Genomic DNA, 21,780 nt, shown 5'->3' with positions numbered 1-21,780 from the left:
TGATCTCGGTTAATTGCAACCTCCGCCTCCTGGGTTCAAGTGATTCTCCTGCCTCAGCCTCCCAAGTAGCTGGGATTACAGGTGTCCACCACCATGCCTAGCTAATTTTCATATTTTTAGTATAGACAAGGTTTCACCATGTTGGCCAGGCTGGTCTTGAACTCCTGACCTCAGGTGATCCACCCACCTCAGCCTCCCAAAGTGCTGGGATTACAGGCATGAGTCACCTTTCCAGCCCAGATCTGCATTTTTACAAAATGAATTGAAGGAGAAGAGTCATCTAGCTTAACTAGTTAGACTATCATTGCAGAGGTTGTGATGATGATGGTATGGCAGTGGATTTGGACTTGAAAGATATTTAGCAGCTTATATATGGCGAGTTGGAAGAGACAGGTTCTGAGAATGACTACTAGACTTCTAAGGTGGCAACTTGGCAGATGCGATACCTTTAGTAAAATGGGTGTGCCACGTATTAAGTAATTGTCTCTCAGCTCCGAAGCTACTCTTCTATATTCTACTTTGTGGAGCTGATGCTTGTATTTTGCAAAATGCATTTCTGCTTTACTGGCTGGCTCTGTGCAAACTCTTCCATATGTGGCACTAGAGGGATACTGGGAAGCTGGAGGAGGAGAAAGGAAATGCTTCTTCCTGTGTGCTTCCTGGTAGCATCAGTCTAGTGGTGATTCTTCAACCCAGAAGTAGCAAGTTCTTCCCATAGCAGTAGTTGAATGCAGTTTGCAGTTTTCCCTAAATTTGCAGAATAGCCTGTATCACAGCACTGTGCTTCCCTCCCACTCCCGCTCCTACACCTCCACTCCCCTTACTCCCTACCCCCATAAGCCAACAGCATTAACCAGATAGTGCTCTCTCTTCAAGGGTCTGAATTTCAGGCTTATGGGGATCCTCTTTTGAACTCAAAGATCACAGAATCACTTAAGCAGCATTTCCTCCTCAGAAGTCTGAGTTTTAGCTATTGGAGTTCCTCCTCTAGGTTTCTAAGTTTTTTTTTTATTTTAAGTTTCTAAGTTTTAATCATTCTAGCCTCTTTCCTTTGTTCCCTTGGCCCTTCCAGCAGTTGCTACCTCCATGATACCTTATGGTTTTGGGGGTTTTCGAAGCATTTCTTTTTAACCTTTAATTTACCTAGTTAATATTTTTTTAATGTAAAATTATCTTTAATCAAATAACCTGTGTGTTTTCTGTTGCTTGACTGGACCTTGATTGGTATAAAAATTGGTTCTAGGAAAGACTTCACAAGTTGGGATTTGGAATTTGTTTGGTTTTTTTCCCTTGAGCTAGAATGAAATGCTGAGCTCCTCACTAATATGAAATAAATTTTGGTAATCCAGGTCATGCAGAAGTATCACGATTCATTACATTGTCACCTGTAGTTAACTGTGATGGCATTCCTTTGGAGCATGTGCCTGCTGCATTTAACTGATGGCAATAGTAATGACTGTGAGGACTGTGCTGTGGGATAAATTCTCGAGTTTAATAAAACACATATAGAAAGAATAACAAACTCAGGTCTTTACATTCTTTATAAAGTCTTATTAGAGTGCCAAAATGATTCTATGGCAGTCCTAAGAGAATCTCTCTTTTCTTGCAGCCACAGGGCTGATATTGTTAAAAATAAAAAAGACTTAATTGGCCAGGTCACAATTTTTACATCAGTTGAATTTACAGTCTTGCTGGATGTCTCATGTAGAAGTTAAAAAAAATGGAAAGAAAAGGACCCTAAAATTTGGAATGAGGACACATTTGTTTGGGCTTAGATGGAGTTAAGAATGTTGAATTGTCAAGGCACTTTGAGCCTCTTCTGACATTGAGAGCAGTTAGTCCTCCTGTGTCTGAGAGATTAGCCTTCTCTTGCTTGAAAACTCTATCCACTATACCCATAACTAGGGTCACATAGCAACATACCCCAAAGAACAAGCATGAAGTTTGACTTAGGAGGAAATCTAAAGGAAACTAGAAGAATTACAAGATTTTTCTAATTGATAATCACCATCAACCTACGGAATATGTATAGGAATGGAGCTTAAGGAAGATGAACTGTAACACTGGATTGGGCCAAATGTATTGAAAAAGGTAATAGTTACTGAGGTTCTGGATTTAATGTGTTGGCTGATGCAGGTAGAAGCATTCTAACAATTTAATATGTTGATTTACTGACAGCTGGGCACAACAGCAGCCTCTATTTAATGAGGTTGATATACCAGAACTTTCTATATTATGTGAAGGAAAAGACTTCAGTGCTTAGGGAAACAGGAATGGTGGAGCATATTTATCATGTGTAATCTACACACCCATCTCTCAACAACATCCTTGAGAGAATCCAGAGGAAATCCCATCACCAACATGCAGAGAAACATACTTTTGTATAGACCGTGTACATCCTTGAGATGTTCTGTTGTGGCTGTGCTCTGTAAGCTAGGTATAATGGGAACTTTCACTATTGCGATGGGCTTCCCATTTTAATAGAGATGATGGAAGTTCTGGAGTATCAAAGGCAAGCAGTAGTACTTAACCACAGAAGACAAGGTGGTATGCATATTTATGAAAAAAGAAAAGCAGTAACATAGTGGTAATCATAGTTTTGACCCATAGGAATTTTAGGCAGTAGCCTATTGATTATAATGTCCCTAAGAATGAAAGAGTTACACAACCTACTAAAATGGCCCTTAATCTCTGTAACAGTAAAAAGCTGACCTGACAGCAAAAAACAAAAACAAAAAAGCCCCGACGGAGTCTTGGAAATGGAGAGTCAAGGTCTTTTATTCAGTTTCCAGACCTAAGCCATGTATAGTATGAGAACCTCTTGAATTGAAGGAGAGATCAGGTCTCTTTGAGGAAGGCCCTATATCAAAGCCACAAGTATATACTGTGTATCTTCCTTCAAGTCTTCCTCAAAGGAACATGCAGCCATCTACTAGGGTGAGGGTAACTGTGTAGCAGCAAAAAGGAAGACCTTTTGGGGATTATCAAACACTGGCCAACTGATAGTAATTCCTGGGCACTCACAGCCCTGTAGTCTACCGGTTAAACTGGGGGCTTATGTAGTGTCTTAGTCTGTTCAAGCTCCTATAATGCAGTATTATTCACTGGGTAGCTTACAAACAATAGAAATTTCATTTCCCACAGTTGAAGGCTGGGAAATCCAAGATCAAGATGCAGGCTGATTTGGTGTCTGGTGAGTGCCTGCTTTCTGGTTCACAGGTGGGGTTTTCTAGCTGTCGGTACATGATGGAAGGGGTAGTCCTTCAAGACTCTTTTGTAAGGGTACCAATTCTATTCATCAAGGTTCCACCCTCATGATCTAATCACCTCCTAAAGGCCTCACTTCCTTAAAACTATCATCTTAGAGGTTAGGATTTTGTGAATGTTGTCAGATTCAAAATGTAGTCACTTGCGTCAAACCCTAGCAAAATGGAGCTAGGGAAAGCCACGATGGTAGGGCTGTCACACACAATTTGCCTGATAACACATACTATCACAAGACTTTTCTCCAAACCACAGTTTACTATGTGAGTCACACAAAGACAGCTGGCAGCACAAGGACAGCTAGAGGACAGTTAGCTGCTTACACAAGAACACTTTCCTGACACACTGACTCATACTCACAGATCCAATTCTAAATGTAAAGGCCTAACTGAAACTCCAAGATTACATGTCCTCCCTGAGGACTACTAACATTCACCTATCAGAACTCTCCAGCTTTTGTAAGATGCTGCCAGCACCAAAGAACTTTCTTTTAAAACAACTTGCATAAATCTCTTCTTTCTCCAATAAAATCCTAACCTTTTACTTTGTTCTCTGTACATACTGAAGGCCATCCTAGTTTGTATGTATGTCCCAAATTACAGTCCTACTTCTTGTATGCTATTCACAAATAAACTCTTTTTACTTAGAGTTTTGTCTCTATTTTTTCCAGACAATTTCAATATATGAATTTGTGAGAGGACATACACATTTAAACTATAGAAGTGGGTCAGGTGGTAACTGGAGACCCAACTTTGAAAAACAGTGTGCTCAGTAGACCTGCATATCCACTGTGTAGTTTTTTCTCCAGTTCTTGAATATGTAATTGGAAGAGACACATGTTTAGGCGTATAGATATACTTGGAAGCTGGCAAAATCCTCACAGTGTCTCTTTGACCCATGGAATAAGGACCATGATGGTAAAAAGATGAAGCCTCTGGAACTTCCCTTACCTATCAGGATAGTACATAAAAAGATATACCACATCTTTAGAGGAATTGCAGAGATTAGTGCCATCATCAAAGGCTTGAAAGATGGATGAATCCTATCATATCCATTTAAGTCACCTGTTTGTCCAATGCAGAGGACAAATCTTAGCAAATCACTGAGTGTGATTACTCCAATGGTACTTGATGCTCCAGATGTAGTGCTTTTACTAGGGCAAATCAACATGACATTTCCTGACACCTAGTGTGTAGCTATTAACATGGCAAGCTATTAACAGGGCAAATGTTTTTTCTCTATATTAATTTATATGGTCTAACTAAACCAGTTTACGTCTTACATGTCAGGGACAGCAGTGTAGCATCACAGTCTTGCTTCAAGGTGACATCCAATCTTTTACTCTTTTCCATAATATAGTTCACAGAAATCTTGATGATCTTAACATTCTCATACAAAATAAACTGGTTCAGCACATTGATTAAATTATGGTGTTCAGTCTGATAAATGCCAAGTAGTAAGTATTTTGGATGGCAAAATAAGACAGCCAGGATCTCAACTGTCAGGATTCATTACCAGATACAGTAAAGAACAACAGAGAAGCAGAATGTCAGAGTTAAAGGGATAATAACGAGATTAGTTTCAGGCATGTTGAGCAGCATAACAGAGAGTTATCCAAGTGAAGATATTCAGGAGGCAGTCAGACACATTAATTTGAAGTTAGAGAGAACATAAGTGAGGTAATTTCGTAAGCATTGGCAAACAAAAAATCACAATTGAAACCATGGAATGAAATGAGATTATTTAGTAAGAATACATAGAGTAAAGAGAGAAGACCCAAGACTGAGCCCTGAGGAAAGTAAAACTTTAAAGCTCTGTGAGAAGAGGAGGAATCAGCACAGCAGGATGAGAAGGAAAGGCAGTCTACTAGGAGAGGTTCCGAGAGAGTGTGGAGTTCCAGAAGTCAAGGGAAGAGAGTACAGCTAAAAGAAGGGAGAATATTGACAACGTAAATGCTGTGGAGTGGTCAAGCAGGAGGACTAGGAGTGTGCATTGGGTTTAGTGCCATGGAGGTCATCGGTAACTTTGCAGTGAACAGCTTCCGTGTAGAGGGTAAAGCTAGTTTGGTGGGGTTAAAGAACGCTTGCAGGGTGATTATAGAGAGAGCAGAACCATGGCAAATAGGTGAATAGTGAGGCCAGTTCACTAAAATTGGAGATTCAGAGAAACAACTTATTTGGGAGAGATTTATGCCAAGTTGAGTTGGAAATATATTGAGTTTGAAATGTCTTTGTATTTCCAGTGCCTAACTCGGTGACTAGTATGCTATTTGTGAATGGGTCATGATTATTCAGTACATCACTGTTCCTTTATCCTGCTTATTCTTCTTCATAGGGTTAATAAACATTAAACTTGGTAATTGAAGACAGCACTGACATTGCTAGAACATCTTGTAAAAGTAGGTCTTGTCCATCTGCCCCAAAGGAGACAGGAGTGTCCAGTGGAGGAACATAGAATAAATGCTAAACAGACCTAGGACCAAATCTGTACACAGTCAGTTAGAGCTGTGGGATGCAGTGTATGTCTAACACTCCCTCTCAGCCCTTGTTTTCCTGTTTATATGTTGTTTCACAACACCTGCCTCTCAGAGTGGTTAGGATGAAATGATATAATGAATTACAAGAGTAGCACATTGTGAAGCTCATCTGCAGTGGTCAATAAGACCACTTGACCTCGCAGCCCAAAAAAGAAAAGGACAAGGCACTGCAGAGAAGCTCCATGCTCTCTGGCTCTCAGAATTTTTCAAGTATTGTTCAAATAGGAAACATGTATGACCTTTGCTCCTTGACTATAAAGTAACCAGTGGTGCAACACAGCAGGTCACTGGGTAAGATGTAGGCTGGCCGTGAAATAGGAAACTGGGAATGAAGGTGGATAACAAAAGAGGCCTATATACATTCTACTATAAGAGGAGCGAGTGGGCCAAGGGAAAGGGAGCATGTGGGGAAAAGAAGTAATATAAGTTATGTTTTTAAAAATTGTGTACAGAATCAATATTCCCTCATGGAAAGACAGGATATTAAAGGCAATGCTTTGATAAAAGACATGATTTAATATGAAGAAGAGTTTTTGCTAGTACTTCTACCTAGTAAGATGTAAAATTTATCAATCCACAAAGTTGACCTTTCCCGAGTATACTTGTACCTAAATGAGAACATTTAATTCAGTCTTTCTTATCTTGAACAACTTTTTAAGATATATTTCAATATTTATTCAGTTTCACTTAATGATGTGTAAATACTTCATATGTAATTCTGTGATTAATATTACTGAGTTTAGGAAACAGATCTAAGGACCTAAAATACCAAAATTTAACCAAAAGTCTAAGTACCTATAACATAGGAAAGATAAAAATCCTACTAGGAGATAGACGGCGCCTGTCTTAACTTTGTGGGTACCTAATGAGAATGACTGACTCCATTAAACTCCATAGCATTTTACTGAGGGTCCACAGCAACCAAATCGTTACTGGAGCTGAGAAAATCCAACACAGTTTGTGGCCTGTCGTAGTTCTTAAATATCTGTTAATTAATAAAGTAATCATGCTGAGAAATACAGTACTTACCTGGATCTTTTCATTTTCCATAATTACAACTTATGGTTGTGAAAATTTGTACCTGGCATTTCACATTTCCACAGGGTAGAACTTGAAATATTATCCACCTCTTCCATTGTTCTCCATTGCTGCCCTCTTGAGTTTATAAAAGAGGGTTTCATTTTCATACACTGTTAGCAGGAATAAAAAATGAGTACAAACTCTTTGGAGGTTGTTAACTTGGAATTTTGTCAATTCTATTAATTTTTGTATTAAAAAGTAGCCTTAACAAAGCAATTCTACTTCTAGAAACTTATACCCGCACACAATTAAATTGACAAGGATTATTAGTAAACTGAAAAAACTTAAATGTCTGTAGGGTTACATGATGATGCATCCAACTAATGGAATACTCCAAAGCCTTTGAAAAGAATTAGGGAGAGTTTAAGTGTTGCCACAGAAAGACCATCAAGGAATAGTAAGTGAAAAGAGAAAGATTGCCTAATAATACTAGTGATAATAGTAATTATAAAAAACATTCATATTTACTATGTTCTAAGCACTTTACATTCATTAGCTCATTTAATTCTCATCATAACTCTATGAAGTGGGCATTACTGTTATCTCCAGTTTACAGGTGAGGAAATTGAAGCACAGTGATATCTGGTAATTTGCCTAAGCTCACACAACCACTAAGTGTCAGTGGCAGTGTGTGGCTTGAGGATTAGTGTTCTTTTCTGGTTCTATTCCAGATATGTTTTTAAAAATTTGTATATGTATATATATTTGCTTTCTATTACGAGCGGCATTGTTACTTCTATAATAATTTTTTTCTACAAGGATGTTTCTTAAAATACAATGTTTTAGTTATTTTTCCTTTTGTTGCTAGCAGTCAAGGAAGAAATTTAATCATTTTCCTTGTTTTAATTGATTCATTCAACTAAAATACCTAATCTGTGTTAGGCATCCTTGCCTGCCCCTGTCCTCAAGAAGCAACTGTCTAGTAGAAAAGAATGATATGTAAAAATGTAATACAGAGCCCCTATGCTATATGGTCTGTAGGTGTCCTCGAAAATTTGTATGTTGAAACTTAATCAACAATGTGATATTATTAAGAGGTAGGGCCTTTAGGAGGTGACTAAGTCATAGGGTTCTGCCTTTGTGAGTAGGAGTCATGCCTTACAAAATGGGCTTTACATACTGCTTGTCCCTTTCTGACCTCTGTCCCTTCTGCTATGTGAGGACATGGTGTTCTTCACCTTCGGAGGACACAGTGGTTAAGGTGGCACCTTGGAAGTAGAGAGCAGCCTCACTAGACACTGAACCTGCTGGTACCTTGATCTTGGACTTCTCAGCCTCCAGAAGTGTGAGAAAATTAATTTCTACTTTTTATACGTGATCCAGTCTCAGGTACTTTGTTATAGCAGCAGGAACAGATGAACACTCTATAAAGGGGGTATATAAAGATGCAGTAGGAGAGGCACAAAGGAGAGATGTCAATTACATAGCGGGAAGGTGGGGGGCAGTGTGAAGGAAGGCTGCCCAGAGAAGAGGTAACATAAGAGTTTTTCAGGAGCTGGGTGAGATGAGGAAGAGTAAAAGCAGCCCAGATAGAGGGATTGATGAGAGTAAAGACACAGAAGCCTGAACCCACATTGTTGATTTATCTGTAGCTTAGGGAGAGAAATGTGAATAGTGTCTCTGGAGATGCACTATTCATCTGGGTAGGAACCACATTACCTAGGACCTTGTAGGCTATGTTAAGAACCTCATCCTGTGTGCCAGTTTTTAAGGAACATTTGAAGAACATAGTGTTCTCAAAGAAACTCAAAAGATGTAAACCAATTATATACATATAATTGAATATTATTCAGCTTCATAAATGTTAGAGGACATTCTAACACATACTACAACATGGATGAACCTTGAAGACACTATGTTAATAAAATAAGTTCATCACAAAAGACAAACGCTACATGATTCCACTTATCTGAGGTACCTAGAGTAGTCAAATTCACAGAGACAGAAAGAACACTGGTTAATAGCAGAGAGGGATGGAAGTGGGGAAACAGGGAGTGATTGTTTAAAGGGGAAAGAGTTTCACATTGGGATGGTGAAAAAGTTCTGAAGATGGATTAGCGATGATGGTTGCAAAACAATGTCAATGCACTTCATGCCATTCAAGAGCACACTCAAAAAGAGTAGAATGATAAATTTTATATTATGTATATTTTGCCACAATTTATTTAAGATGGTCTTGTGCTATTACAGTAGGAGTGCAGTAGCATGATCAGAGCTCGTTGCAGCCTTGACCTCATGGATGCAAGCCATCCTCCCACCACTGCTTCCTGAGTAGCTGGGACCACAGGCATGCACCACCACACCCGGCTAATTTTTTCATTTTCTTGTAGAAACAGGGTCTCACTATGTTGCCCAGGGTGGTCTCAAACTCCTGGGCTCGGGGATTCCATCTGCCTTGGCCTCCCAAAGTACTGGGATTAGAGATGTGAACCACCATAGCTGGATTACCAAAATTTAAAAATAAGAAAAAAAAAATTATAAAGATATAGACCAAGTACTTAGAAAAATAATTGAAAGTTCTTTCCTAATCCATTAAAATTCAATATTTCATTTGTTTGCTTAAACTGATCATAATGATTTGCTTCTGTTATACAATAATAACTACCATTTACTGAAAACTAGCTCTTTGCTAGCTATACATCCATGGAGATCAGGTTCAGGGAGGTCACCTAACTGGTCCAAGACACACAATAAGGAGTGTGTGGGGGGTGTCGTCATTTCTATGAATCCTACAATTGGAAATGAAGTCTTTTAGGCTTCAAACACCTTGTGCTTTCACCAATCCCCAAGCTGCTTAATTATCCTGCTACTTTTTGGGGTACCTCAACATTTTCTTAAAACAACAAATAAAACTTGATTTGAAAAGGAAGTATTGTTTGGTGTTTTCTGGGTTCAGAAAGTGTAAGAAACTTGAGGCATTGCAGAATTAAATTTTTGTTGAGTGTTTACTGTTGATCCACATCTGATACTTTTGAAGGGTTTTGATCCCCTCCAAGACAGACTAAAAGAGCGTTCAAAATTAGTCTAGACGCAGTGTACTGTAACTACTTGGCAGGCCACCTGTAACAGAGGGGAGGAGAGTCTGCACTTATGTTGCGGCAGTAATCTGGAGAATATGGCCTTCCAGCCCCTAGGCCACCCGGCCTCCCCCCACGCCCCCACTCCAGGTGCGCGCCCCGCGGAGCGACCAGGCGCTTGCTCGTGCGCAGGCGCAGGGCGACTCACCCGGCGTTTTGTGGTTTGTCGCTCGGCGCTCTAGAGTCCTACTGTAGTTCCCCTGGCTTCTCGTTGTCCGCCTCGAGCTGGGCAGGGGGGAGGGGTAGGAGTTGGGGGTTGCCGCTCCCCTTCTTCAGGCTCTCTCAAACCCCTGCCCAGGCTAAGCCTGGCGCGGTCCTACCCTCTGACCCTGCGTTGCACAATGCCCGAGCAAAGTCTCCAGGGGTGTGAATCCCGGCGTCCCTGCCCCTGGGCGGGGACCAGCGGCGGCCAAGTGGGGAGCCGAGGCGGCGAGCGCGCAACTGGCCTAGTCCTTGGTCCCCGACTCCTGGAGTCCCCTGGGAGCCGCCGCTACAAGCCCCCGCGCCGCTAGGCCCAGTCGCCAGGCCCGCGCCGTAGCGGCAGCCATGGCGGAAGTTCATAGACGTCAGCATGCTCGGGTTAAAGGAGAAGCCCCCGCGAAATCCTCCACACTCCGAGATGAGGAGGAGCTGGGGATGGCGTCGGCCGAAACGCTGACCGTGTTTCTGAAGCTGCTGGCCGCCGGCTTTTACGGCGTGAGCTCCTTCCTGATCGTGGTGGTGAACAAGAGCGTGCTCACCAATTACAGGTAGGGCCGAGGTGGCTGCTGCCGAGGCCGCGGAGGAGGAGCGGGCGGCGGTGGCTGGGCGCCGGTTTCCTGGACTTTGACTGCCAAAGTTAAAGCCGAACAAAGTTGGGCGGGAGCTGCGGAGGGCGGGCGGCAGACCCGCGCTGCCCAGGCGGCGGAGCCGGCTGGGCGCGCGGGCCTGGGGCAGGGGACTGCTCCCAGCGCGGAGCTCCGGCCGGCCCGGCGCGTTCGGGGCTCGCCTCCCGCGCCTTCGGCACAGCGCCTCGAAAACCCCGCCTTTTGGAGCGATGCTGCAAAGTGACTCGCTTGGTGACATTTGAGCCCCTAGGTCTGCCGAGTAGGGAGGAGAGCGAGGGAAGCCTCCCTCCTCCGCAGCCTGGATAGGGGGCCGGGGCTTCTGTGTCCCCTGCACCCACTGACAGTCTCTGGGGACGTGCGCATCCTCACCCTCGCTAACAATTATTTCCTTGATGTCACTGGGACCGAGAGGCAGAGGTTGATTTGTGTGTGTGTCTTTTAAAGGTGTGTGAAAGCGTTGGAGAGATCTGTATCTTCACTTCCTTGAGAAATCCTTTGCAGGCAGCCGACTGAAATTGTAGACTCGGACAAGACGCGACAAGCGGCCGCCCGAGGCTACAACTTCAGCGGGGTGGCCTGACAACCAACCGGCAGGGAGTTTTCTCTCAAGATTTTTATTTGATTTAGGGGTAGACGTTGGTGTGGCTTGTATCTGAATGCCTTATTAATGTTGCCGATGTGCAAATGGAATTCACGGAGCTAAGTTAGGTTTGTTCTGACCTTGTTTTTTCTTTGCCCTTTTTGTAGATTTCCCTCGTCACTATGTGTTGGACTTGGCCAGGTTAGTTGGAATCCTCACCATTACGTGGTTTATGTTTTTAGAACTTCTGTGTGTGTCTTTATGTGTAGAACAGTGAATCTGTGTTCTCTGTTTACAGATGGTGGCCACAGTGGCAGTTCTTTGGGTGGGAAAGGCGCTCAGAGTAGTCAAGTTTCCTGACCTTGACAGAAATGTACCTCGAAAGGTAAAAGAAAAAAGCAATACTTTATTTTATGAAATGAAGTCACTATATATTAATGTATTTTATCAGTGCCTTGCGTATTTAAAAATTGCCGCCTCAAAATCACCCAGTCTAGAATGGTTATAATGACTGTAAAGAATAAATGTAGTAATAGGTGTCAAAGAAGGCCTGCAATCCCTTTAAACTTAAGAGAAAAAAAACCTACGAATAGTCTTCTGTTTTTAATTAATGGCACTTGTTGAAAGAACAACAGTTTTGCAGTTTCTCTACCCATCTGATCTAGCCAATTTATCCTGTATTCATTATTCTTTGGGTTTATTTTATATTCTTCTTTCTGCCTCTGCTTGACTCTAAGTGAGGATGAAATGCCTTTACTTTTTCTGCTGACATTAGAGCCATGGGCTCTAATACATTATCATATTTACAGCAAATGATGTTTCTGTCTCACGTTGATCGTATTCATATTTCTGCCTTCTCTGCCTGCCTTCCTCCCTTTCTTTCTGCCATAATAATGTTTATCCAAGCATAAGGTGTTGTTTGGGTGTTTGGGGGTCAAAATTGTGTATGAGAACTAATCTTATGTTTTAAGTGGAAAAAATTTTGATCATATAAACAAAATTGTTTCTGTTTGAAAGGACCTTGTTTTAGCTGTCTTTATTATTGAGTTTTGTTATCCCTTTTTAAATTTTCTAGACGTTTCCACTACCTCTACTATATTTTGGGAACCAAATCACGGGACTGTTCAGCACAAAGAAACTGAAGTATGGATAACTTTATTTTACTAGTGAGATTAATATAATGTATTCTTAAAATTGTACTTGAATGTCAAATATTTAACACATTATTGATTCTGGAAAAACGTGAAAAGACCAGAGAGCTTCCGTTACTACTAAATAATGAAGGTGGTGCCAAAGGTTTTAGTTTACATTCTTTTCTTAGAAGAGAAAGAGGAGGTTTTTTCCCCCTCTAACATTTTGATGTTAGAAGTCTTAAAATGTTATAAAATGCTGTAATCGGAGATTTTTATTATTTTTCTAGAGTTACAATAGCAAAGTAACATCAGATAGAACCCTAATAAAAATATTACTAAATCTTACTCATGGCATATAACTGTAGAGGCAACATACTTATTTTCAGAAAGAAGCAATAGCTCTCTACTCCATGGTAACACTGTCTTTCCTTCCAACTGGTCTACCTTCCGGTTTCTGGCTTTTGCTCTTATTGTGATATATATTATATTAAAACGACACAAATAGAGAAACCATTTAATAGAAATACAGTGGCTTCATCACTACCACACAAGCTAAAACCCTGGTATTGTAAAACAGAATGGAGAGATTTCTGAGGATCAGGGCGAGGTGTTTTTTATTTCTTCCTTTTTTTAAACCCAAGAAATCTGACAGAATGACCAAGATGATATCTCTGAAGATTCCAAGGAAGACAAATTTATCATGGGTTGGACATCCTTTTCCATTTCTTACCCACTAGGAGAGAAATGCAGGCCATCTACAAAGTGCTGCTTGTATAGTTTGCCTTTTTTTAATCCCTGTCATCCAGCCATTCATTCATACCTATCTTTGATTGCCAGCTAAGTATAAGGCACTTTGGAGTGAGATAAGATATATTCAGAAATAACTGTATTGCAAGAGGCTGTATGTTTGACTAATACGAGCAAAGTGCTCTGGGAGTTTAGATGAAGACAAAGTTACATCCACAAAAGGACAGTCAAGGCATTTCATGGGATAAGATTTCCATAGATGTTTTTTGGGTGGTCTAGGGAGTGGGAGGGAGGTCAGACTAATGAAAAAATGAGAAGGAAGCCTTTTGCAATTAACAACTAACATGTTTACAGCATAGGGTATATGCATAATTAGCAGAATAAAATGAAGTTTTGTAGTTAATTTGATGTTTCTCACTTCTAGTAGTTTTTAAAAAGCAACTCTTTTAAGCGTTTCAAGTAGGAATTGTGTCTAGAAAGAAGTAAGGGTTTGATCATAAATTAAATCAGTATGGCATTTCCATAATGGAAGAATAGCAATATTTTAACTACCAATTTGGAAAATCTTAGTTTAAAAGAAATTGTTAAATTTTATTTTACCTAATTATCTTTTTGTTTTCCAGCCTGCCGATGTTTACAGTTCTGAGAAGGTTCTCCATCCTGTTTACAATGTTTGCTGAGGGAGTTTTACTCAAGTGAGCTAAGTTTCTAATATATCTGTTCTTTAAATTACATTGAAAAGGCGCTCAGCATATGTGGGATATTAAATTATTTGTCTTGTTTCTACCTTAACTTTTGAAAAGTTAAAGCAACCCTCTCTTTTGGCTGCTGGAATTGATAGTTTGTGTGAGTGATAGTCAGGAAGGTCATGAATTGGAGTTGAAAACCTATCAAACATGAGATTTACTTTCTAGGATTTCTGTACCTACTGCTGCCACTGGGAGAAGCTGGATCAGAAATATAGGTATAGGCTTTAAATTGCATTCATGTCTTAGCTCCTTTTACTACAAGTGTATGTGACATTTTTCTATTTAAAGAAATTCTGATTTACAAAAATTAAAACTCACTAATAAAAAATGGTGAAAATTTTAAAAATGGTTCTAGTAACTTATATAACCATTATAATGAAGTAAAAATGAATTTTTACTTCATCAAAGGGGTTCTTTTAAATATCCAGTTTCTCAGAAATGTGTAAAATATGATTGTTTATAGATTTTGAGAAAGCACATTACATTTTTTGCTTCTGTTGTAAAATGAGTCTGTGTGAATAAAGTCACATGTATATTTTAAAATGTTTTATTTTGTAGGAAGACTTTTTCTTGGGGTATTAAAATGACTGTATTTGCAATGATTATTGGAGCCTTTGTAGCTGCCAGGTAAGATGTGGGCCTATGAATAGCACAATGAATTGTCAATAATTATTATCAATACTTATTAATAACAATTTTCTATAGCCTAAATAGGAATTATGTCTTTGAAAAGCATCTAGAAGACTCTTGAAAAGGTTAAATCTTTTTGGCCTTGTTAAGATAAAGTTAGGCAAAAATAAGATTTTTGGGATTGTTGAAAGTTAAATTGATGTATTTAGAATTTGTTACTATCATTTTACTGAGCACAGACCATGTACCACACAATATATTTGGCATTTTACACATCTTATTATGTATTCTTCGTAACACCTCCGAGAGGCATGGGTATAATTTTCCTATTTTATAGTTGAGGAAACTAAAACTTAATTCAGTATCTTGCTCAAGGTCAGAGAGCTAATAAATGGCAGAGCTGAAATTTGAATGTGTGGCTTTTTTCAGAGCCTGTGTATTTTTATAAACCATGTGACATTTTGCATGCTGATGAAGAAAAAAAAAGCATGTCTCTTCTTCTGTGAGGTGAGGAAAATGACTATGAAACATTTGCCTTTTCAAATAATGAATGATAACATTGCTTTAATTGGCCTCACACAAGACATATCACAAATGCCGTAACTTAGAAATTCTATTAGGTTATTAAAGCTTTTTTCATTTTTCTCAAGTTTTAGTTTTAAAGTACATGGGGAACATGTATAACCCCAGACCATAAAAATTATAATGATTGCTAGAAGTCTTCTACAACATTTTAATCAGCCCAGGGCATGCATATATGTATTTGCTAATGCCACACATTCTGCCAGACATATGTTTTTCATCCAAGAGTTCCAATGTACTTCTTGGATTGATTTACCTTCATCACATGCCCATAGTATAGGTGGAGGAAAATATTATCAGTCTAGTCCTATTTTATAAGTTCAATCTCTAAGTAAAATTCCATTTAAAAAAAAGGGTGGCAAAATTGGGTACTAGAAATTGGCTAAACAGCTGACTGCTTTTCCTTCTATGTCATATTGCCTCCTTGGAGAAAAATTCTGTACTAGCCTCCTCCCTTTCTTCTGGAGGTGCCCTGCTAGTCTTTGAAACATTTCCTTGAAGCTGATGGGATCCAAAATTGTACCAAACAACAGGGGTTCCTCAGTGCTTACTCAGGTCTACAAGAAACTTCTGAAGAAAATTGCTATCTGGACCAGTCTTGTCTAGTTGGACCCTTTGACTTGGAAAAGATATTGGGAGGAAGGGAACTCAGACCTCTGAAGTCAGTCAGAGGGTTGTTAGACTGCGTTAGTTCTGCCTAAAATTGCAGTGGCATAGAACTCATTAAAAGTCTTGGTTCCTATATAGTATTTCTGCAGAATCATAGACTGTGGACCCACCATTTTAGCTAGGGTGCTGAAGTATGCTAAAGGCATACTTTTCTCAGATTTTTATTTATTCTGTTTAATTTACTAAATTGTTATCTTGTGCCTGGTACTCTTAAGTTCCAGAAATTTTCCGTTTCTCTAAACCCCCTAGTTACACTTCACAGGTTCATTGAGCAATTATTTAAGTGTTTGAGTTCCTGCTGTGTGCTTAGACACTGTTACTAGCTTGATCTCAGCAGTAACCATGATCCATACATCAGAAATTCCACCCATGGCCCAACTACCTATGCAACATAGTCCTACATTTTGTGTAGACTTTCAGAAAATGATTTGTTAATGGTCTTGTCCTTTTGGTTTCCTTGCTATGAAATTGAGCTCTGATGCCTTCTGCTTGCTTCACAGAAGTACTTAATGATAAATTTGGTGCTTGTTATCATCTGGCTTTTAATGCAGAGCAGTGTGCTATTAAATGACAGGATTGATTGTTGCTAATTATGTGTTTAAATGTTAGTGCCTCTTATTTCTGAGGAATCCCTTATGGAGGTAAAATTACAAACTGACCAGAAATCAAGAAATACTAGTAGCTGATAAAAATGCCTAATATTCACTTCCCTAGATGAGAATATGTTTTTGTAAATATTTTAGTTCATACCTATTTAAAATTAAATGCATGTTCTTTAAATGTAAGTTGTTCTTAAAGTGTTGCTTATGTTTTGCAGTTCTGACTTGGCATTTGATCTGGAAGGATATGTTTTTATTCTGATAAACGATGTCCTGACAGCAGCAAATGGTGCATATGTAAAACAAAAATTAGATTCAAAAGTAAGTAGCAATCTAAATCTTCTTTAGCAGATGTATACTGATGTTGGGAATGTCAATTCATCAGAGAAAACGTGGGGAATAAAGAAAGTACTTACCAAGGATGAGAAAGACATAGTGGCCCTCTGAGGGTAGAATTCGTATACTTTGGTGTTCATATAAGAAACTATTTTTTAATTATTTAATTAGCAGTTAGGTTTTATTCCTGGCTTTTCTGGGATTGCATGAATATTGATTTCTTGTGGGATAGGAAAAGTAAAGAGTGTTCACTGAAGTGTCTTTAAATGTTCATGACTGTATTCTAGAGGACTTTCTGGGGGACCTGGGAGGCAAAACAAAGATGGCCTTTGTGTATTTGCCCTATAAATAATGGGAAACTTTAGGGAGCATTGGTATCTCTCTCAGAGGCAACACTGAATTTCCTGGCCTAGGCTTTATCAGATATTGTTTGTTTACTATGTACTTTAAATATAGACACATTACATTTTATTTTCAGATCAAGCCAGATTTTCAGAAAGCTGAATATTTGAATCACATTACTTTTGCAACATTATGTTATAAGATTACATGACTATAAGAAACAACTAAATAGACCTCAGCTTTATATATCCTAGGGTTGCTAATTGAAGGAATTGTCCTTGATATCATGTATTCTATACGAAGACCCATATGAGATATTTATCTTAGATGTCACCATAGTTTTTCCTGAGCAGCTGTTTTTTTTTTTTCATAATTAAATCTTGTCACTGATGGCTTTATCTTATTTTCCTACCCATATTTTCTCTTCAGTCAGATGACTTTAACTGCCTAGTTTTTAGTCTTTTCTATGATATGTAGAGTTATTTCTGAAACTACTTAAGCTTCTTTTTGGAAACTTAGATAATAAATAAATACTAGTGTTCTACCTGCTTGATAGTACTATTAGTATTGAATTGACCTTGCCTTGGCCAGGGGCTTTGCCTGCTCCTCCAGAAAAGAAGTATAGGTTGAATGTCTATCCCAGTAGGTTCATTATTTTCATATAGTTTTTTTGGAATAGCCTTGAAGAACCAAGGACAGTGTTGATTTGTTTCCAACCCATTTTCTTTAAATATACATTTCTTAGCCTCCATTTATTTGCTTTGATGAATCTGTATGATGATTGCATTTTAATGGAAGTTACTAGTAAGAATTTTTGTATTTTTAAAGTAGCTAGAGAAAAGGTAGCAGTTAGTGATTGTTGTTACTCTTTTACTTCAGCCCATTTGCTGCTTTGGAAAATGGATACAATTAATGACATTTTATTTGTGCAGCAGCTTCAGTTGTCTAAGAGAGCACTCTTCAATAGAATTTTCACTGATGTTGGAAATTTATATTTCTGCTTTCTGTTAACTGGTCATTAGCCATGCATGGCTCTTGAGCACTTGAAAATAACTGAGAAACTGAAATCAGTAGTTTTATATGATTATAATTAAATTGAAATAGCTACATGATGCTAGTGGCTACCATATTAGATAGTACAATCTACAGTACATCCTAGAACCTAGAAAAAGTCAAGAAAGTTTCTGAATATTTTATTCCTAGGAGAGCCCTTCGGTTTCTCACTTAGAAATGACTATGACTTATTTGTATTAGAACTTTTAAGTTCATTGATTACTTTTCATAGCTCATGTTTTAGAAGCAACAAACTAGAAGGCAGAGAGGTTTACCAGCTGTATAAAAGGTTAGCTAACAAGAGAAACGGATTGTAAAAGACAGAAATACTAAAGAAAAAAAGATGTAGCGTCTATTAAACAGCTTTAAGGGCAACACTGAATAAGAACATAATGTGTAAACATCACAATACAGACTTATGATGCATAACAATGTATCATAAGATGTATTAATACATGTTTATGATGATGCCCTAAATCTAGTTATAGCCAGTGTACTTTCTTTAAGAAGGCAGGGAGAAAGATACTCAAAACAGTTAAATGTATAAAGAAAAACAGAAGTTTTGGCATTTAAGTTTTTGCTGTGTGTCAGTTACTGCATGATGTGTATCTGTATGTATATGTGCCTCCATGCACATCCTCTACTTCCTGGATAATACTCATGCCTCTGGCAGACTGGGCGCCATTCTTAAAAGTTGTTGCAGTATGGCTTTTTTCTTGCTGCCATACATATGAGGCACACCTTTACACTGATGCTTGTGGTGAACATGAGCAGTCAGTTACTTGGTTTATCCCAGAGGTAATAAGGCAATATGGCCATGCTGAGGTGCTTTTATAGGTTTTGTTTTGTTTTTGTTTTTTAGAAGTAAAGAAAAAGAATGGCTACTCCATAGGCAGGGCAGCCAGTCAGGAGTTTTATTACTCATAATATTGGGACCATTTACAATCATGGTCCGTTGAGTTTGAGTCATATTGCATCAAGATTTTGTGCTGCATTTTAGACCTGAATGCAGCTATTGAATTAAAAACTCTTTAACTTTAAAATCTTACGTAAAATAATGCATGTTTATGATGGAAGTAGTAGCAAACATGGATAAGTGAGAGGGAGAAAACATAAATCTCCCTTAATGCTGTCATCAAGTGAGCAGCACTGTTTTGGTGGATGTCCTTTATTTTGTTTGTGTGTGTATGTGTGGACGCTTACATGTATGTTAAAATTTTAAGCAAAAGAGGGACGATATGTTTTCTAACTTGTATTTTTCACTTGTACCATTTCTTGAACACCTTTTTATGTCAGTCAGCATCATTAAACATTTTTAGTGGCTATGTAATGTTTCAGTGTACAGCTATGTTACAGTCTAATCATCTAATCAGCCAGTTTTCTTTCAGTTTTTTTTTGAGATGGAATCGCACTCTGTTGCCCAGGCTGGAATGCAATGGCACAGTCTCAGCTCATTGCAACCTCCGTCTTCTAGGTTCAAGTTATTCTTGTGCTGGAGCCTCTCAGATAGCTCTCAGATTATACGTGTACGCTGCCATGCCTGGCTAATTTTTGTATTTTTAGTAGAGACAGTGTTTCTCTGTGTTGGCCAGGCTCGTCTCAAATTCCTGACCTCAGGTGATCTGCCTGTCTTGGCCTCCCCAAGTGTTGGGATGGCAGGCATGAGCCACTGCACCCAGCCTAATCAGCTAGTAAATTGGGTATTTACTTCCAATTTTTCAGTGCTGCTTTTGCGAAGGCAATTCGACTCTTCTCATCAGTCCATAATCTTTCAACCACAGGAGTTAGGCAAGTGTTATGCCCCCATCCTTACCACTCCCTCACTGTCCGCCTTCCCACCCCTCAAACCCTGGCTGGCTTTTTCAGGAGGCTCCTTCCTGCTGAATGTCCCAGAAGTATGTGAATCAAAGGTGGACTCAGAGTTCTTATAGGCTCCCTGTGTTTGAAGATGTGTGTTGTCCTTTAGCCAAGGGCACAATGAGTCATACTGTGTTCTGGGAGTTGTATTTATAGTAATCTTAATCTTCATTGTACTTCATGTACACATTTTTGAAAATGCTTCACTTAGAAGTGCTGTCCATTGGTATTGATTTAGGCCTGAGTCTCTATGTCTGAATCTGTCCATCTTTTTTTGTTTGTTTTCTTTGTGCTTTTTGTTTGTTTTGTTTTTGAGCCAGGGTCTTGCTCTGTTGCCCAAGCAGTAATACAGTGGCACAATCAGAGCTCACTGAAGCCTCTCTAGGATTCCTGGGTTCAAGGCAGGCTCCCACCACAGTCTCCTGAGTAGCTGGGACTGCAGGTGCACATCACCATTCCTGGCAATTTTTTTTTTTTTTAATATAGGTTCTTGGTCTATCACCCAGGCTGGAGTACAGTGGCATGATCTTGATCTTGGCTCACCACAGCCTTTATCTCCCAGGCTCAAGTGATTCACCCACATCAGCCTCCCCAGTAGATGGGATTTACAGGCATGTGCCGCCATGCTTGGCTAGGTTTTTTTTTTTTTTTGTGGTTGGGGGAGACGGAGTCTCGTTCTGTTACCCAGGCTAGGGTGCAATGGTGGGATCAAAGCCCACTGCAACCTCCACCTCCCGGGTTCAAGCAATTCTTCCTCCTCAACCTCCCAAGTAGCTGGGATTACAGGCACCTGCCATCATGCCTGGCTAATTTTTGTATTTTTGTAGAGATGGAGTTTCACTGTGTTGGCCAGGCTGGTCTTGAACTCCTAATCTCAGGTGATCCACCTGCCTCAGCCTCCCAAAGTGCTGGGACTAAGTACAGGTTATTTCTTACTGTTAGCAAAACTTCTGACTTAACTCAGGCATGGGCCACCGTGCCCAGCTGTTTTTGTATTTTTTGTAGAGACAGTCTTTCACCATGTTACCCATGCTGGTCTCCAACTCCTGGGCTCAGGCAGTCTATCCTCCTCGCCCTCAAAGGGTTACAATTACAGGTGTGAGCCACCATGTCTAGCCTCATCCATCTCTTTTAAATGACACTTGTGTTATGCTTCTGAAAAGCCCAAGACGTACTTAGTGACTTGATTCAGTTCTGGAAAGAGAATGGCTTCAGGGAGATGTTTTGATACTGTGTGTGTGTGTGTGTGTGTGTGTGTGTGTGTTCAAAATAACTTTTTCTACTTGCTGTTTTAAGGCAGCCAGTTGTCATTTTTATTTCTCTGATCTTAAGCACTTGAGGAATTTATTTCAAGTAAGTTTAAAATTTTGTAAGTTTGCTTTTTTTTGGTCTTCTGAAAGTTTAGGTTATTTCTTAATGTTTGCGAAACTTCTAACAACTCATTTACTGTGTATGTTGTAGGGGAAGGTGTGTGTATGTGTATGTATGTATAATTTGGGTGGTATTTTGTACAGTGTTCTATGTATCTGCTAGAACCAAATGCAAATGAAACACCTAATTATTTACTGTCCTAGGAGCTGGGAAAATATGGACTGCTGTATTACAATGCACTCTTCATGATTCTGCCCACCCTGGCCATTGCGTATTTCATAGGAGATGTACAAAAGGTAGGGCTTTCTAATTATGGTTTAATGGCTTATGTTGATGAACTGCATTATT

General features: G+C 39.4%; 1 protein-coding gene and 2 long non-coding RNA genes across 5 annotated transcripts in view; 1 reads left to right on the top strand and 2 right to left on the bottom strand.

The window, feature by feature from the left end:
• LOC103794489 (uncharacterized) overlaps positions 1 to 6,987 on the bottom strand; it is a 36,503-nt gene extending 29,516 nt beyond the window's left edge. Inside the window, exon 1 of one of the 2 annotated variants that reach the window (XR_013520167.1) lies at positions 6,882 to 6,987. This is a non-coding gene — a long non-coding RNA (uncharacterized LOC103794489). Of the gene's footprint in view, positions 1 to 6,829 lie in introns of both variants that reach the window. The other variant, XR_013520168.1, reaches the window with a different exon arrangement.
• Positions 6,988 to 9,806: 2,819 nt separating this feature from the next.
• LOC144577025 (uncharacterized) lies at positions 9,807 to 10,191 on the bottom strand. Its single transcript, XR_013520170.1, has 2 exons — positions 10,106 to 10,191; positions 9,807 to 9,940 (listed from the first exon to the last, which is right to left on the bottom strand). It is a non-coding gene; the product is annotated as an uncharacterized LOC144577025 (long non-coding RNA).
• A 170-nt stretch (positions 10,192 to 10,361) lies between these two features.
• The window catches only part of SLC35D1 (solute carrier family 35 member D1), a 69,923-nt gene continuing 58,504 nt past the window's right edge, over positions 10,362 to 21,780 (top strand). Inside the window, exons 1-8 of one of the 2 annotated variants that reach the window (XM_002750933.7) lie at positions 10,362 to 10,706; positions 11,532 to 11,565; positions 11,663 to 11,749; positions 12,440 to 12,507; positions 13,868 to 13,939; positions 14,552 to 14,620; positions 16,692 to 16,794; positions 21,636 to 21,728. In XM_002750933.7, the coding sequence (XP_002750979.1) occupies positions 10,504 to 10,706; positions 11,532 to 11,565; positions 11,663 to 11,749; positions 12,440 to 12,507; positions 13,868 to 13,939; positions 14,552 to 14,620; positions 16,692 to 16,794; positions 21,636 to 21,728 (729 nt within the window). In that variant the 5' untranslated portion in view covers positions 10,362 to 10,503. The remainder of the gene's footprint in view (positions 10,707 to 11,531; positions 11,566 to 11,662; positions 11,750 to 12,439; positions 12,508 to 13,867; positions 13,940 to 14,551; positions 14,621 to 16,691; positions 16,795 to 21,635; positions 21,729 to 21,780) is intronic. The other variant, XM_009001458.5, reaches the window with a different exon arrangement.

The sequence above is a fragment of the Callithrix jacchus genome, chromosome 7, assembly GCF_049354715.1.
Source record: "Callithrix jacchus isolate 240 chromosome 7, calJac240_pri, whole genome shotgun sequence".
Taxonomy (NCBI): Eukaryota; Metazoa; Chordata; class Mammalia; order Primates; family Cebidae; genus Callithrix; species Callithrix jacchus.
Note: the sequence above shows the minus strand (reverse complement) of the source record. Positions and strands in the feature narration are given on the sequence as shown.